The following is a 19,411-nucleotide window of genomic DNA, read 5'->3' as shown; positions in this document are numbered from 1 at the left end:
TTTATTTATTAAGTACCTTAAAACACTGTGGTCAACACGTGCCTGTAAACATCCATCCTTAACAGTCCGTTTGCAATTGTAATCCTGTCTGTTTATTTTTCTTTCAGTTGAAACTTTTCGATAGAAATGGCGATGGCAAACTACAGTTTAGTGAATTAGCAAAGTAAGCATTTCCACTGAGCACACCCTTTTGTTTTTCAGCTTCAACTATTTGACGGAAATAAAGACGGCAAATTGCAGCTTAGCGAAATGGCAAAGTAAGCTAAAGTTTGTCGTTCTTTGTCGCGTTTTTTGTAGATATTGTGCCTCTTGTATATATTACGCACTGTAGCGTTTCAGCTTTCACTCTAATTATTGTCTAATTATAAATTAAATCATATTTTTAATTGTGTGTATTTAATCTATAGATATAGAACTATCATTGTGTGTTTCTCTCATTGGTACTTTTTTTTCTTTTGCAAAAAACTTTTTTTTCTCTAGCTACTATGATAATATACACCAGTAACTGCTCGGCTGTATTTTATTCCGCTTTCCTCGATTAACAATAAGATACGAAGGGTCCTTTTAGTAATTCTTTACATTAGATGTATCTTGTGTAACGTTATAAATGCTTAAAAAATTTATATTTTCCATAGATGTGTGTAATGAAAACTGTTTTTGTATACTAATTATGGCATGATACTTGAAAAATGAAAGGCTATCAAGATGATGAGTTTTGAGTTCAATTTTGTAAATAAATGATAGTCTGAAGTTCTTGATTTTAATGATTTTAACGAATGTCAAATATACGTTATGGTTAGGAATTGACACCAGTATAAAAAATATTTAAAAACTACATCTTTTTTTCCAGAAACAATACTTTGACGTGCTTATAATCACATGTTTATCAATAATTAATTTCATATACTTTTCTTTCATACATCTTTTTTATTTTCTTCTATTTTATACGTTTTTGTGTAAACTTTAACTTGGTTATTGAATTCATTCTAATAGCTTACGAACCTACAATATTATTGCTGATGAAGAGTGATATAAATTTAATTTGACTCGTTTGAACATAATAAACAATTATTTAATGTAAATTTTAATTTCAGAACTACATAGATAATGATCATGAAACAGCTTATTTTTTTTCAAAGTTATTACGATTATTTTGGTGTATTCATTCCTTGAAAACTAACTTGGTCTTCGGATATTCCCTCGTTTGAGTACCCTCGGTATTGTTTGGGTTAACTATTTTACTGACGTCTCTATTGTATAGTGAAATCCATCTAAACCAACCTTTGTAATACTTTAAAATTTGTTTCGACATAGTTCAAAATACATTAAAACAAGCTCCACACAGCGGCAGACTTTCGTTTTATCTCTGAACGCTACAGACAAGCCTTTTGAAATTCCCTGACATTATTCAAATCAAATGTCGTTTGATTATCGGATGATGTTGCGTAGAATCATTCACATTTTCTCGACTTTGCAAGATTCTTGCATTTTCTGAGAGGGCTTGCTGCAGCGTCTAGAGTAAATTTCTAACGTCAGGCGCTGTTCGGAGCTTGACTTGAAAAGGTGTCTGGTATAGAGAGATTTTGGATAATACAGGGGTCGGTTTAATGAGATTTCATAACTGATATTTAATCGGTTCGGTTTAGTTTTTGATTGATAGTTTGTATTTAAAAGTTTAAAGTCCTGTCATTGATTTATTTGTGCCATTAATTTTTACACACGTATGTCATTTATATTTATCATTTGTTTCTCAATCTTTCCATGCAAAGACTCCTTTGAATCAAAATATTTAGCAATGATTCAATTAAAACTTTTCTTTGAATAGAAAAAAAATAAGGTAAATCTGCCGGTTTTCCCCATTCATCTCCCCCCAAAAAAATATTTAGCATTTTAACAATAGTGTATTCATTTTTATTAACACAATTTTTGCTTAAATATATCGTAGAAATCTGATAATGTCTACACCCTGTTACAGGGGAAATATCTGCAGTTTCAAAATTTTTTTTCTTGGTATTCTATAGTTACTTGGTAAAGGGGATTTGTCCGAATTTTTGTGTTGTATTGTTTTTGTTTGATGTTTTTGTTTTGTTTCATGATTTGGGTTTTGTTTTCTTACGATCAATTATATTTTTCTTTGACTAAAGCTTTAATGCTTTGTAAACAACCTTTTTACACAGGCAAATGTGCCACACATGAGAATTATATGGTTTGCATCATATGATTATCATATAAGTCCAGCACCATATGATAATCATATCTTCGGTATACATATGATTATTGCATGATTATCATATGATAATCATATGTTTTTAAGCCAAAATTACCATATGAGAATCATATGATAATCAAAATAAGAATCATACGTCACAGATACTTATGAATTAATTTAATTTAGCTTTTCAGTTGTTTTTCTAAATATATTGAATAAATTTTAGACAAAAGATACCAAATTGAGAAAAATGATGTGCCACTCACTTCCTGATTCTTACACAGAATGGTACTTGAATATCAATGAACACATGTATAAACTAATAATTTTTTCATTTCAGTTTCGAACTTGAAAAATTTGTACTAAAAATATAGTGTATAGGTTCAAGCTGTTAATTTACCAAAACGTTTGGTAGTCTTATTGGTTTGTCTGTTCGGTAGTCTTATTGGTGTGTCTGTTTTGTTGTCTTATTGGTTTGTCTGTTCGGTAGTCTTATTGGTTTGTCTGTTCGGTAGTCTTATTGGTTTGTCTGTTTGGTTGTCTTATTGGTTTGTCTGTTCGGTAGTCTTATTGGTGTGTCTGTTTGGTAGTCTTATTGGTGTGTCTGTTTGGTAGTCTTATTGGTTTGTCTGTTTGGTAGTCTTGTTGGTGTGTCTGTTTGGTAGTCTTGTTGGTGTGTCTGTTTGGTAGTCTTGAAAAATTTGTACTAAAAATGTAGTGTATAGGTTCAAGCTGTTTGGTAGTCTTGTTGGTTTGTCTGTTTTGTAGTCTTATTGGTTTGTCTGTTTTGTAGTCTTGTTGGTGTGTCTGTTTGGTAGTCTTATTGGTGTGTCTGTTTGGTAGTCTTATTGGTTTGTCTGTTTAGTAGTCTTATTGGTGTGTCTGTTTGGTAGTCTTGTTGGTTTGTCTGTGTAGTAGTCTTATTGGTGTGTCTGTTTGGTAGTCTTGTTGGTTTGTCTGTTTTGTAGTCTTATTGGTTTGTCTGTTTAGTAGTCTTGTTGGTGTGTCTGTTTGGTAGTCTTATTTGTTTCTGTTTAGTAGTCTTATTGGTTTGTCTTTTTTGTAGTCTTATTGGTGTGTCTGTTTGGTAGTCTTATTGGTTTGTCTGTTTGGTAGTCTTGTTGGTGTGTCTGTTTGGTAGTCTTGTTGGTGTGTCTGTTTGGTAGTCTTATTGGTTTGTCTGTTTGGTAGTCTTATTGGTTTGTCTGTTTGGTAGTCTTATTGGTGTGTCTGTTTTGTAGTCTTATTGGTTTGTCTGTTCGGTAGTCTTATTGGTTTGTCTGTTTGGTAGTCTTATTGGTTTGTCTGTTTTGTAGTCTTGTTGGTTTGTCTGTTTGGTAGTCTTATTGGTTTGTCTGTTTTGTAGTCTTATTGGTTTGTCTGTTTGGTAGTCTTATTGGTTTGTCTGTTTGGTAGTCTTATTGGTTTGTCTGTTTGGTAGTCTTGTTGGTTTGTCTGTTTGGTAGTCTTATTGGTTTGTCTGTTTGGTAGTCTTATTGGTTTGTCTGTTTGGTAGTCTTGTTGGTGTGTCTGTTTGGTAGTCTTGTTGGTTTGTCTGTTTGGTAGTCTTATTGGTGTGTCTGTTTGGTAGTCTTATTGGTTTATCTGTTTGGTAGTCTTATTGGTTTGTCTGTTTGGTAGTCTTATTGGTGTGTCTGTTTGGTAGTCTTGTTGGTTTGTCTGTTCATTTTCACAATTAATAGTAATGTATTTCTTGGATGACGACAGCTTTTCTGGAATTTTCACCTTATAAGACAATGAAATTTTAGATAATTATATATTACCTTATGTCTATACATGAAGAAGTTACTGAAATGGGATATTTACAGGTTACTGCCAGTGAAAGAAAATTTCTTATGTAGACCTGTTTTTAAAGTAAGTATATGAATATGAATATTGCAAATTTTGGTGTACTTTACATGTGTTTCAAAGAGTGACATCACATCAGCAGACTTATTACAATCAAATGCTAAGGAAGTTCCAGATTTAATTCAACTTGTACAAAAGAAGTACTAAAAGTCCAAACCAGAGCCAATTTCTACATACATCTACCAAATCAGAAGACATTCGCGAAAATCAATGTGACATTCATCTTTGGCTTTGAGAATTCTACGAAGTCTTTATAGAGTCTCGGCGGAAGCATGACTCTTTGTTAGAGTTACAGTAATTGAAAGGCGAAAAATGACTTTGAAAACAATAGAGGGAAAAATACTTCAATTGATGAAATGATCCTTATGATAAACCCTACATAAGTTTCCATGATTTGAAGTTGTTAGACAACTCTTTTTAAGAATTATGCCTTTGAAAGGCAAAAATGAACAAGGTGAGCTATTCAGGGTCCTAGAATCCTAGTTTGATATTGTGATATTCAACCTCACCGAGGGACCTTACTATTATGATAGTGGTTTACAGTTGAATCAAATTCTTCCAACTCTTACCCAAGTTTTCTGGCAAGTTCAATCATAAAATCATGATTGATACGGGAGAATGATCCCCATTGAGGATAACCTAGATATAATTTAATTAAGTGACCTCTTTTATTCATTATATATCTATGTAATATTCCTTTTTACGAGATCTTTATTTGAAATTTTTCATCAAACAGAACTTAAAACAACAAAAAATAAAAACTATGATTTGTTAATGTCTTTGAATTTCCAAAATGAACCCCACCAAATACCTTGCAAGCAAGTAAACTAACTACATATAGGTATCTTATTATAATAGTATTTGTATTAGAGGCCCATTGTAACAAAAAGGAAGAGAATAAACACCTATATATTTTGACAATTTTTCCGGAAATTCCGGTATTCCATCTGTAAGCAGATGGCTTATTTTATTGTGACGGCTTCGTGTTCATTAATGTGTCTGTGCCGTTATATTACTCTATAGTTTGATTTTAAAGAATTGCCATCGTTATGTTACCGTTAATTTTATTATTTTGTGGTCGTTCCCTTTCAGAGCTTTAAGTGTGTTTATACTTGTTGAAGTAGTTTAGAAAGAGTAATCAAGGGAACCAAGGTTATAGCGGTAATCAAAAGATTGTATTCCAGGGACAAAGAACAGACATGGAAAACAGACATACACAACAAAGAACATAAAGTAATTAAAATCATACACACAAAGTAACAAAAGTAAATGAGCAACTCGGACTCCACTAAAAACTAGGAGCATGGACCAGGTGCACCGGTAGGGTAAGCGTCCTCTGCTTTTCTAGAAACACCCGCCGAGTTGCTCATAAAAAGTCAAGTCCGGGGTAGACGAACTAGGAAAGGAAAACTATGACCCGTTGAATAAATCAGTTTTCATGGTGCTGATGGATACACCCTAACGATCCACGAGTTCATGATGACGATCATAAAACTTCTGTAGTGATGACTTCAATCTTGTAGCAACATAACCCTGTTCCAGAAGCCTATTTGTTAGAGTTCTAGCGCGATACAAAAAGTCTGCGTAGTTTCGGCAAGCTCTGGCATAAATCAAAATAAAAGAAATGGTTGTACCCTTTTAATATATTCGCTGTTTATTTTAAGTGAACGGTTGGTTTATAGTTCTACTTTGGCATTTTATGTGTAATTCCATTTTGCATTTCAAAGCAAGCAAACTAACAATAAAATGTTGCCAAGATCACAATCGTTATCGTTTAATCGTCGCTTTTGGTTTGAAACAGAAATATTGTTCAAGTATTTAAATTAATTGCCTTTTTCGTCATATATTTGCAGAATGCAAGCAAACTAACCCAAGATGATATCGACCGTGTTTTCTCACTCTATGACAGAGTAAGTTAATGTTACTTTAGCCTCAAGAGATAGCACCAAACCATCAGCAAAGCATGAGCGATCAGGTTAATTTGATCAAATTTCAAAAAGAGCAAAGTCATTAGCAAGACAAAGAAATAAAAAATATATCTATTTCGAACAGAACTAATCATGATTTCTGATAGAGACTCGAAATTACGCAATATACAGGATTTGATGTTTTATGTTAACAATCTACGAATTGATGAATATTGTTTTCTTGAGAAGTTATAGATAGGTGGCGTAGCTTCCAAACGAGATTTAGAGTCACTAGGAAAAATGGTAAAATCATGATATAATGGAAAAATATACATCATATCCTCGTCAATCCTCTGGTTTCGCTAAAATTAATCTTTTATACTAAAATTACTTCATCTAACATAAATTTCCTTGACTTTATTGGGGGCAGTTACAATTATCCGGGTTACACATAAAATAAACTATAAACATTCTCCATTCCAATGTATAGACACGTGTTCCTATCATTGCTGTCGTTAATACAAAATTCACCTTTCCCAACCACAGACAAATGTATGTATAACTGACCTTTTTACAAAATTTTCCATTCCGAAATATAAATACGTGTCTCTATATTAATTTTTGTACGAGACGTTATCCACACCGAAGTGTAGACAAGGATTTCTATGATTGTTTTAAACAATATTCACCATACCAAAGTGTTAGAGACTTGAGAATTTTTTTAAAATTTGCTTTTCCTTTTTAATTCACCATTCATATATGTGAGGAATTAGAGGAATTCATGTCATTAGTTTTTACAATATTAACTTTTTAAGGATAACAATGGTAACATAGAAGACGAAGAACTTTGTGGATTCCTGAAAGATTTAATGGAACTGGTAGAAGAGGTAAGTAATTAATTAAATTAGGAAACAACGGGGACAGAACAGCAATAATGATATATTGAAGAAAATGATGATAATAATGAACTGAATGGTAATGATACATTATTTTAAGAAATTAAAACAATTTACAACTAAAACAATCTTTTATGACCCTCTTAAATAACAAAAGTCAGCAGAATGAAAACAAAATGTATATATATATATAGTAAAGTTAATAATGTTTTCAATTACTAATTTTAAACTTAAAGGACCGTTGTTATTTAAGTGTCAGTATCTGTAAGAATCATGCTGGGTTAAACCTGGTATAAAAAAAACACCGTTTTGAGTGTATTCATTTTACTTTTCCCCACCAGAATCAAGGAAAACAGACAAGATTTTCCATATCATGCTGGACTACTGAGTTACAATTGTATTGTGATGCGGTGAAAGTGAAAATTTCAAGGGCAGATAACTCTGTCAAAAACCTCATTTTTCTAACATTCTATTGCAAAATTTCTGAGCAAAGCCAGTGATGCAGAGATCAAATAATTGTCTTTTCAAATAGAGAGAGTATCCTAGAGTGGTATTACATTGTCAGATCAGTGGGATTTTGACATGCATGTTTCTGATTTTTCCCATTTTGCATGATTCTTACAAACACTTACACTTAAGTGCAGCATGATAGGTTTACAATCATACCAATCAACATATTGAAACTTATAATGAAAATATAAATATAGAATTATATTGTACAAAACAAAAATTGAAATTATTCCTTTTATATGGTTCATATTCTCCATGTATTTGTACTTATCATAATAAGGTAATATTTTATCTTTTTTTAACTAATAAGTTTGTCTCTTTGTTGTATATTACAAATAAACCTTTTTATGATAGTTATATTGGTAATAAATAAAATGTTTTAAAATGTTAATTTAAATTTCGATAGAAGCGTCAGGTATGATGCATGTACTATATATATAATTGGTGACGGAAAGTACTGTTGGGAAAAATGGTACATTAGGCTTTCTCTTTAAGATGGTCGTTTTGTCTGTTCTTTTCTCATTATTTATTTTATTTTTTTTTTATTTCAAAATATTGTACGGGACAGAATGATAAAATGAAGGTGGAGGAAAATTTACTCTTAAGCATATATATCGAGTATATTTGGGGCAACTCTTTCACTGTACCTGTGAATAATGATGTTTTTGGGCCAGCTGCAGCCTCCCCTGTGGTATGAGGATTTCCTCGTTGTTTATTGAAGACCCTGGCCTTGGACTGACATTTTCTCTCTTTTCTTCCTTTTTTGTCTCTTTGATATATACACCATACCTATTCTCGTTATATTTGTATTGATAAACTATTTTTGTGATAATGCAATGCCACTTACACATATAATTGCTAATTTGTATTTTGATACATGTATCAATGTAAAAGTAAAAAAAAATTTCCATGATTTTCCCATAACCATTGTGCTGAACCTTTGCAAATTATGTTTTAAGAAACCACGCGCCATCAAAAGTTAAACATTTGATCTAGATGTGTCAATTCAATAATAAAAAAACATATTTATCCCTGACCTAGCCGTACCAAATATTCAGTCATTGCACGTTCGTTTACTTTCTTTGTAGTTTCTAAACGGCGTTTGTCGTCTGTCGATTGATTATTATATATAATATGTATATTTAACAAACATGATTAAATTCTTGCGAACAATGTACAAATAATGTTTGACTACTATCATTTACTGAATATAAGTTCTAAAACAAGCCCGGAATTGCCATTTCCGTCATTAGGCTTCAGTGTTTCCCGTGAAATGTGGTCAATTACAGAGTGTATCAATAAAGCAAACATTAATATATACTATTTAGAAGATATTAATTGTATTTATTGCAGGACTATGACGAAGAAGATTTGATGGAATGTAAAGAAATTCTCTTGGAAAAATGCGATCTGAACCACGACGGAAAAATCAACAAGAGAGAACTAGCAATGGTGTTGATGTCATATAATAGACAATCAACAGCAGACGAACCGGAAGCCAGTACATAATAACCTTCTTAAATGCAGACACTGGGGACTACAATTGCTACTTGTGTTCTTCATTCGAAGTCTAACGAAAATCCGATGTTTAACGTTAATCTTTGTGGTTTAGTTTTGAAATATACGATGTCTGTATCTTGATAGTATAAACATTTATTTATTTATCGATATTACAGTCGCTTTTCGGTAAGATGTCTTCGCTAAAGGTTTAAGGTCAAAATGAGAATCACAACGAATAGAAAAGAGCTTACCATATCATAAAGTTATGTAAAATCATTTATTGCATGGTATGTTAAAATTGGTTTTCGTGGTAGGAAAATGAAGGCTACAATTTGCATATTGTAGTCACTATTTACCATGAATTCATGAATAAAATTAACTGGAAAGAACGTTTTTTTAATAGCGTCGTAGCATTGGTTTTTTGTTGTTTTTTTTTATGACAACGTAATTATTATATAGAATTATTTATTGTTTCATGTCAGTTTGCACGTATTGAACGTACTGGTTTGTGAGAGTTCTTTATTTTTCCGATTTTTCTATTGATATAAAACTTTGTTGTAATTTTGTAGATGTGTCGTTGTACCTATTTGAATGTTGGTTTAACGAATTACACATGTATGAGAGCATTGCATTTGCGCAAATAACTAATAATTCAGAACTTATTTGCGCTTCTTTTGACAAAAGTGACACGATGGAACAATGCTATATACAATATTGAAGACCATTTTCGCTGATTAATTTTATAATAAAATATTAAAATTGACGGGAATTTGATGTACTTTGGATAAATTTAATTAAAAATTCGGACAACTTATTAAACTGGTATAAAAAATTCATATTTAATATTTTCAAAACGCTTAAATTACTTAATGAAATTCACTATTATCGGAGTTTATCCTATGTATAAATTAAGAATAGAAGCATTTAAGCCCCATGTGCACAATTGTAAACCCGTGAAGTTTTTGCAACAGTTTTATTTTTGCGGTAAGGCCCGTAACGCGAATATTAAACTGTCGTTAGTATTTTCTTTGAAGAACAATATAATACAATTTAAGAAACGATCGCGAATTTAAATCTACGCGAAGGCAGATTGTTCGCAAAAACCACGAAAAAAAACAGCACGAAACTTCCCAGTAAATCAAAAATATATCTCCATCTATTTCGATTGATAAAAGATGCACAGATGAAAATGCTGTATATCAGTACTGATACGAAATCGAATGGTAAAAAACGAAGGCCTCGTTAATTAACGCATTACCAGGAGAATGAAAAACGTTGGGAAGTTGAGCAAAGGTGTTTCTGTCATAAGTGAAGTTTCCTTTAAATTGCTTAAATTAAACAAAATCAAAATTTATTTAATGTTCAATGTATTATAATATACGACTTTTTTTTAAATCCACACCAACGAGTGTTTGTTCTGTTTACCTATTGATAATATACAAAAAGTTCTTTGAGGTGATCATTAGTATACAAGTAGCTGGTAATTCTTTGCATTTTGATCAATTTTAGATGCCACATGTAAATATGCATCTCTTTAAAATGTCTTATACACAAGAAGCGGAATAAAAATATACCACTATATATTCATATTCTGCTTTCATCGGAACCACACAAAGATCGGCATTTAAAGTGACAGTTTTTTACTTTCATGTATAGATAGAAAAGAAAATACCTGATGATTGCCGAATTCCTTTGAGATGCCTTATCATATGATAGCACTATCAAAGGATGTTTAATGGTTAAACATTTTATTTTAAATATGAAGAATATGTTGCAAGTTTTGTCAAAAAGCTTCCGATACCGTGTTTTTTCAGCGAATTTACGATTTTTGCATTTTATTCTCTTGCTTGATGCTTTACATTTCTCTTTTTAATATGTTTTGTTATCAATTTCATATTTTAAACAGTTTATGATAATAAAGCTTTAAATCTTGAACTTTATAGTTCTTTTTCTGACTCACAGAGAGTACGCAATATGTTCCTCCGATCATATGTCTATTGACTAGTTCTTTGAAATTTCATTTATACATTGACCGATAGCTTTTCAAATGGTTTAGTGAATATATGAAAATCATTTATAAGTTTTTATATAGAAATGTTGTTACAAAGTTTGGCAAAGGTACTTAAAACTGTTCCTTAGAATGTAGCAGAAACCAATTACATGCACTTAAAATGTTACTAAACAACTAAATGTCAAAAGATAAATTTGAAAAAAAATAAAGCTATTCTATTCAAAACGACAGCTAAAAACGAAAAAAAATATTCACCAATGTTCATTATTAACCGGTAAATAGAAGCAGGTGCACTGGAAAGAAAAGCATTTTCTTTTTTTTAAATTTTAGACAGTTATGCCAGTCTAAAAATAAAATGTATATATGGTCTGTCTTTTCGGTTATAAAAATGAACACATCATTTTCAGTTTCCCGTGGACAGAGGTTTTTAAAATCAATCATACTCTGTTGCATAGGAGTACTTTTCAAGTAATTGTACTTGATAAACGTATACTGTAGCAAACAGCCTTATATATAATGTATGGCGAAAACTTCCTATTCTATGATATTTGGAAAAAACGGATGTGGGATTGGGATAATGTATGGGAATGGGGATTTTGAATTAGTTTTAGAAGTATTTATTGGTATGATTAATGTATAAAATTTAATTAGAAATTACAATTTAAATGTTGAAAAATTGGAATATAAAATTCAATTTGATAATGTCAATATTGAATAGAGAATTATTCAATGGGGATACTATGGGGTGGGGATTTTTTTTTGAGGGAATGAAGATGGATACAGTGGGTTAAGGGGAGTGGGTGGATGGTATATGATGTAAATTGGAAATTTATACTATTCAAGAACTGTAAACTTGAATGGAAGTAATATACTGAATAGGTGAGGTCTTTCTTCCTTTTTATTTATTTTATTCAGTAGCAAAACTTGCCAGTCTTAATATATATTATAGAACAAATCTTGCAGATTAAAACAAACTTAGTTTTTTACTACTTCTTGTGTACAATAAACATTCGGGTTTAGAACTTCCTATATTTTTTATTCGTATGCTGCTAATCAGAGGTAACTCTTGAAAAAACAGCATACAAGAATTTGCAATACTTATATGATTAGTATTTTTGTAACTATTAAGTATCTTGCGTATCATTTTATACTCGCATAACAAAAACATCTTTTTCACACACAGTTTTTTGTGGAATTGTTTCAACATATGTCACTGTATTTCAAATTATAAAATCAAATGAAAATACTTTCTTGTGATTCATGTTCTAACAATACAATATGAATGTGATTAATATATGTGTACTGGTGAATCAATGTAATATTCTAATAAGTCAACTTTAAACCTATATTGCGCTATAAACAACCTACTATGAAAGTACTACTATCCATGGGGTACCAGTTTGTATGGTTTTCATGGGTAGGCCAAACCACGAATTAGGTTTCCAACAAACAGGTAAATCCCAATGGTGTGTATGTTGAAAACCTTAATACTACGAATTCAAGAATCAACGAACCTGTATTTCGTCACTAATCCACGAATTAAAGTACTTTCATAGTATATATTTCATAATATCTCTAAAATAGTAAAAAAAGAATGGTGGTAGGCACAACAGACGATTGCATACCATGACATGCTATGTAACTGGAACCCAAACCATCACCACTTGATCCGTACATATTTTATTCATCGAACTGGAAATTTGGACCGGCAAACCTTATTAAGTTATCGTTTAACCCATCATGAAAATTGTAGAGCATAGAAAATCGTGAACAATATTGAATTATTTAAAAAGTAAATCGGATATTAAACTTTCTTTGTTTTTCATAATCCTTTTATGTTTTTTAGTTTAAAAGATATCGTTATTTTTATTAGCTATTTTTTTTTCCAATGAACAAAAGATCATTCAAAACTTTAATAATATTAATAAAATATTCATGGATACTTTAAGTCAATATGTACATATATCTTGGTATAAACATAAAAGAAAACATCAACGTAGTTATATATCAGTTTACTTTTCGAATTTTATTTTCCTCTTTCGTCGTCTCTGGGCTTGACTTTTTGTGAACAATTGAATGCTTTTGCTTGTTTGTGTTTTTTTGTTGTTGTTTTTTTTTTTTTAAATTTGTTTTGTTTTGTATTAATTTGTTATTAAATGTTCTTTGTTGTGTGTCTGTTTTCCCTGTCTGGTCTTTGTCCTTGGATTACATTTTGTTTTGGTTTTCGCTTAAATGTTGGTTCCGTTGATTACTCTTTGACGTACTGTCTGTTGAAAATGTATAAGTATTAAAAATGCTTTGCAATTTTACCGTTTTGCAAAATAGGTAATAAAAATCTGTGTATTACACGCCACAACTTTTTAGTCGTCGCTTCTTTTCTTATAAAAAGCAACCATCATACAGAAATGTACCCAATGCTGAACAACCGATTACTGATCATATTAAAGAACCATAAGTGTAACAAAGAACCTTGTGTCATTTAGGATGCTGAAAAGGCAGTTTTCATTCAGTGTGTCATTATGATAAATCGTGACGTTAGCATTTTTCATTAATAAGGACACTACAATTTTGCATTACATGACCTTAAATAAGGTACATGTATATTTAAATACGTATTGGTGGGTATACAATATCCAATTGAAGTCCATGTTTATCAGTAAAATACGATCGTAAATTTCCCGTATTCTGAAGAAATTATTAATGTCCACTACCCATATGTCAACAGTTTGTGAAATTTTATGATTGTTCATGTTTACTAAGATTAAATCTTTTATGTATAGATACTTAGTAATAGAATTCCAACTTTCTTTATTCTGGCCAAATATGGCAGCCGATGTACTGTTCGGTCAACTTTTGCTACTTGTGGTATATCTTACAGCAGGTAAGTTTTGTCTTATGCTAAAGCATTATTTGAAATAATATAAAGAAAATGATTGTGTAGAACAGTTGATATGACGAGCATTGAGTGTCTATATATATAAATGTGTGTGTATATAGTGTATATCGTCTATATGTGCTAATGATAGAAAAAACACAAAGTAAAAATAAGTATGTTAAAGGGATATTTTTTTGTTGGGCAGCGAAATCAATGATAATCTCATTGCATTCTGTAAGATACTGAGTCACGTGATTGATTTGTTTCGCGTTCTTTTATCAATTTTATCATAACAAATAACTTTTATATATTTTGTTTTGTTTTAGTTGAGTTTGTTAAAAGTTAGTTCGCTTACTATTGTGTGTGTGTATTCTGTTATTGGTTGTACTTCTTTTTTCAGTAATTAATTGTTTGTTGTTGCTTTTCGGTCTCATCACATTAGTTTGTTTATGCATTTTATTTATTGCTTCTTGCTTCAGTGGACAGTACGGTAATTTTGACAACAAACAAAAATTTACCTGTGACGGAGGGTCATAGCCTGAGCTTTATATGTTTAACAACCGGAAGTCCAGTCCTTGTCAAATATGGAAGTTCGTTTGAGACTGGTCCCATTGTGTACTGGGTCACTGTTGACGACAGATGTGACAAGATCCAACAAGATGCGTCTCGATACAATTCATCATGTGATATATTTAATTATAGATTTCATCTTGAGATATTTAGTGTTAAAATGGATTATCATAACAACAATGTTACATGTGAGGCTCAGTATGATCTACCGAATGGTGAAATTATATACCATCAAATGAGCATACTGCTTCAAGTCAGTGCTGTAAGTAAGTGTCTTCTATTTTCGTCAACATGATGACCATCGAAGCGTTACTGTTATAATATATTTTTTTATAAATCAAAATACTAGTAAAAGAGTAATCAAGGTAACCAAGGTTATAGCGGTAATCAAAACAACGCAATCCAGGGACAAAGACCAGACATGGAAAACAGACATTCACAACAAAGAACTTAAAGTAACTAAAATCATACATACAAAGTAACAAAAGAAATGAGCAACTCGGACTCCACTAAACACTGGGAGCATGGACCTGGTGCACCGGTAGGGTAAGCGTCCTCTGCTTTTCTAGAAACACCCGCCGAGTTGCTCATGTAAAGTCAAGTCCGCGGTAGACAAACGAGGAAAGGAAAACTATGACCCGTTGCTTCAGCAATGAAACAATTCAAATACATTAAGATACAAGTGTATTGTCTAGATATGAATACAGGGGAAAAAGATGATCTACATACATAATGGAGCAAAACGAATAAAATAGATTACATATTAACAGGAAATAGCTAATAGAAAAATTTAGTGAGAGTTGCAGATTTATAGTTTTGATAACGTGAAGCAAAGAACCGAACGTGCTGTTACAATATAAAAACGTAATGTTTCCAGTTTAATGGCATTAAAACACAACGTAAATTAAAATAATTGAGTTTGCTTCGTACGCAGTTCATAATCCTAAATAAAGATTTTGATACTTGGCGTATTCAAAAGTCGAGCAATGTTATCTAGAAAATATATAAATAATGCAGTTTTATAAAAAGTTATTAAGGAAAGAGATTTGAACCAAAATCAAACTAGTATATTCCAAGGGCAATGACAAACGTAACAAAGAACAGGAGGAATAACCAAAACAACATGAACAAAAAAACAAAAATAAATGAGCAACACGGACTCAATTAAATCTTGAGCATGGACCAGGTCCAACGGCAGCGTAGCGTCCTCTGTTTTTCTAGAAACTTTTTAAAATATAGTATATTATACTATGGACGCTCTATTTCAGGTTCTTCAGCAGCTACAAGCTATGAAAAAGGTTAGTTCAAAAATGCAACAATATCAATATCCACTTTTAACTGACAAGTTAGACATCAATTGAATACACCTGTAAAGTAAACTAACTCATTCAGTTGTTGTTCATAATAAAAATAAACTTATGTAAAATAGTTTATACAGTACACCGCAAAGTAAAGTGCTGTCTTACATGTAGTAGGAATATAACACAAATAGCTTATTCGTGGATCAATTATGTAGTTTTCAATCAAGATGTTAACACACTTCAAACAATTACCAGTATTTGTATTTGACATTCAAGTATGTATTTATATCGTGTCATTGTTCGTAACATTTTCTGATTTGTTCAACGTGTCATAGTTTTCCTTTCCTATTTCGTCTACCCCGGACTTGACTTTTTATGAGCAACTCGGCGGGTGTTTCTAGAAAAGCAGAGGACGCTTACCCTACCAGTGCACCTGGTCCATGCTCCCAGTTTTTAGTGGAGTCCGAATTTCTCATTTGGTTTTGTTACTTTGTATGTATGATTTTAGTTACTATATGTTCTTTGTTGTGTATGTCTGTTTTCCATGTCTGGTCTTTGTCCCTGGATTGCGTTGTTTTGATTACCGCTATAACCTTGGTTCCCTTGATTACTCTTAATTGCTCAAAGAACAAACTGGAATGGGACACGAGTTTGTTTTTTCAACTTACGTGGTCTTCTCTCCTTCCATACAATATAATACAATTAGCTCGAATATATACACAAGAGTATGAAACAATTTACTAGTAACATTGTCTCATTGTACCTAGCTAAATTTCGTTACACTACAATTGAATTTTGTTGAAAGAATATGTTAAGTAGAGTAATTTGGCTATATTTTTTTTTCAGACTGTACAAGTGGTGCACAAGATGTTCTTATTGTAGTGGTTGTTTTGTTAATATTGTTACAAATCATAGAAATATTTATTTGTATCGTTCTTAAGAAGAAAGGTAATAAGAATTGTAATAATATTAAAATGAACATATACAAAAAAATATGAAATATTTGAATTCAAGGGAAACAGCAGAATAATTACAATTCGAATTAAAAAAAAGGTTTAACTTATAGCGGTAATCAAAAGAATGTAATCCAGGGACAAAGACTGTAATCCAGGGACAAAGACCAGACATGGAAAACAGACGTATACAACAAAGAACATAAAGTAACTAACATCATACATACAATTTAACAAAAGCAAATGAGCAACTCTGACTCTACTAAAAACTGGGAGCATGGACCAGGTGCACCGGTAGGGTAAGCGTCCTCTGCTTTTCTAGAAACAACCGCCTAGTTGCTCATAAAAAGACAAGTCCGGGGTAGACGAATGAGGAAAGGAAAACTATGATCCGTTGAATAAATCAGTTTTCATGGTGCTGATGGATACACTCTAACGATCCACGAGTTCATGATGACGTTCATAAAACTTCTGTAGTGATGACTTCAATCTTGTAGCAACATAACCCTGTTTCAAAAGCCTATTTGTTAGAGTTCTAGCGCGATACAAAAAGTCTGCATAGTTTAGGCAAGCTCTGGCATAACGTATGAGTTGTGATATGAACACTCCATACGCAGGGGCCAAAGGGATGTTGCCACAGATGAAAGGAAAGTTGAAAATTCTGAATGAAAAGTCATCACGTTTGTCGTAAAGTTTGGTCAATAGTTTTCCTCTACCATCGATTTCTAAGTGTAGGTTAAGATATGAGGTTGACTTCACAGTGTCTGTAGTATCCTTTATCTCAGGTTCTTTTGGGTAGATGCGATGTATCAAATCCCCGAAATTAGGATTGTTTAAAGATAATACGTCATCTATATAGCGGAAACCTAGATTGAAGGATCTAGCCAAACGATATTCTTTCTTTCTGATCATATCAGCTATAAAGTCAGCCTCATAAGAGTGAAGGAATAGGTCAGCAAGTAAAGGAGCACAATTTGTTTCCATTGGAATGCCGATCGTTTGTTGAAAAACACGTCCACCACACTGGACAAATATGTTTTCGATTAAAAATACATGGAAACAACAGTTAGATTGTAATTCAATAATTGAATGTCAATATAAATACTATTCAAAGAAAAGGGACAAAAACAACAAACAATACTAAAACTGAAAGACAAACTGAAATTTAGAAATTACTACATAGATTATTAATTCGGATTTGAATTTTTGTAAAATATACTGCTAATAAGTAATGCATAATGATAATGGGAATTCCACTTTTTCTGATGATAAGTAATTCCAAATTTTGCAAAAATATACCCGTCGCTATTATGTCTTAAATTCACAGTACCAATGCAGATAATGCTGTTAATGCTCCGACAGAGTAAGCATTCTATGCTTTTTATACCTTTAAACATTAAGCTGCTTATGTTTACGGTGAAATCTAATGGACACTCCGTATCGATAGGTATCATCGCCTATATCTTTGAAAGAGTAATCAAGGGAACCAAGGTCATAGCGGTAACCAGAAGAAAGTAATCCAGGGACAAAGACCAGCCATGGAAAACAGACATACACAACAAAGAACATAAAATCCTACATACAAAGTAACAAAAGCAAAAAGAAATGATAACTTAAGTCTTGCACTTTTTTTCAATCTCCATTTCAGATATCATCATTTTTAGAACCAAAAAGATGAGGTAAGTCATTGTCAGTTGTTTAATTTTTAGAAAATATACACTCATGCAAATCATGGCTGGAAAGGCCCATGAATATGGCATGTCAAAGCTAAGTAAATGACGGGGAACCCCCCCTTTTTTTTGTTTTTTGTTTTTGTATGTCTTTGTCTTTGATTACAGTTATTGTACATCTCTGTTATAGCTATCGTGTATATACAAAGAAGCCGTGGTTTAATTACTTTCAAATTACTTTCTGTCAACTATAATCTTCATGTATGGATCTAGATTAATAAAAACACTTTAAATTGTCTGGCTTCTTTCATTTCACTGATTTTACTCGCATTGCTTTTTTTAAGAGTTTTTGTCACACGTTATTTTTCGTTACAAATTCCATATCTAGCTCTGTTCTTTAAGCGACGAATAAACAAATTGTTTCTTATTCTAGATCCTATGAGGATACAAAGCGGAAGGAATCTACTGGACAAGCTTACAACACAATGACCAATAACCAGACAAATATTACAAACAATGATTGTAAAGATTCAACAGAGGAACAAATATATGATGACATTGACAAACCCCATGTTTATACTGTTGTTATGTGAATATTATTTCAGATTTTATTATAATTGTCCACTTGTAAGAGAGAGGATAGTATTTAATAGTTTATCTGTTTTCAATTAAGATGATTTTTTACCGGGTTGAATGTACGTAGTCGCCATTTCTTAGTTATTTTGCACACTGTTTCCCATTTTAAACGATTAAAAATTACAAATGGGATAGTTAGCACGATGTTGTGCTCCACGTGGAGTTGTCTCCTGCAGTTACCTTACCTGTTGTCAAGTTAGAACGATATTCGACACAAATTATTGGAAGCTTACATATATGTGAATAAATCTATTGGTATTATGTATATTTTCAAATGCGTGATCCCTAAAACTCTTATTGAAACATTCAAACTAAAACACTAACTGAGTATTAAATTTACAACCTTGTTGATTTCTGCATCGAAGATGTCTGGACGATTCTCGCTGCAACTTATTTTCGCGATTTATTTTCATACTCACATAAATAAATCGCTTGCGAAAATTGGTTGGTCCACAGTATGATATTAGAATAGCTATGCACTCCAATCTATGAATAGTTTATGGT

At 31.8% G+C, this 19,411-nt stretch overlaps 1 protein-coding gene and 1 long non-coding RNA gene across 4 annotated transcripts in view; both read left to right on the top strand.

Moving 5' to 3' along the window:
• Positions 1-10,826, top strand: part of LOC148617987 (calbindin-32-like) — a 35,482-nt gene extending 24,656 nt beyond the window's left edge. The window contains exons 7-11 of one of the 3 annotated variants that reach the window (XM_088585683.1): positions 202-257; positions 4,039-4,084; positions 5,932-5,988; positions 6,801-6,872; positions 8,745-10,826. In XM_088585683.1, coding sequence (XP_088441809.1) covers positions 202-257; positions 4,039-4,084; positions 5,932-5,988; positions 6,801-6,872; positions 8,745-8,900 — 387 coding nt within the window. In that variant the 3' untranslated portion in view covers positions 8,901-10,826. Of the gene's footprint in view, positions 1-107; positions 164-201; positions 258-4,038; positions 4,085-5,931; positions 5,989-6,800; positions 6,873-7,797; positions 8,178-8,744 lie in introns of those variants that run through there. The other 2 variants (XM_088585682.1, XM_088585684.1) reach the window with 2 other exon arrangements.
• Positions 10,827-17,546: 6,720 nt separating this feature from the next.
• LOC148617986 (uncharacterized) lies at positions 17,547-19,082 on the top strand. Its single transcript, XR_015921939.1, has 2 exons — positions 17,547-18,280; positions 18,705-19,082. It is a non-coding gene; the product is annotated as an uncharacterized LOC148617986 (long non-coding RNA).
• The last annotated feature ends 329 nt before the right edge of the window (positions 19,083-19,411 follow it).

The sequence above is a fragment of the Perna viridis genome, chromosome 5 (genome assembly GCF_037379345.1).
Source record: "Perna viridis isolate PV_CMFRI_1.1 ecotype Kerala chromosome 5, ASM3737934v1, whole genome shotgun sequence".
Taxonomy (NCBI): Eukaryota; Metazoa; Mollusca; class Bivalvia; order Mytilida; family Mytilidae; genus Perna; species Perna viridis.
Note: the sequence above shows the minus strand (reverse complement) of the source record. Positions and strands in the feature narration are given on the sequence as shown.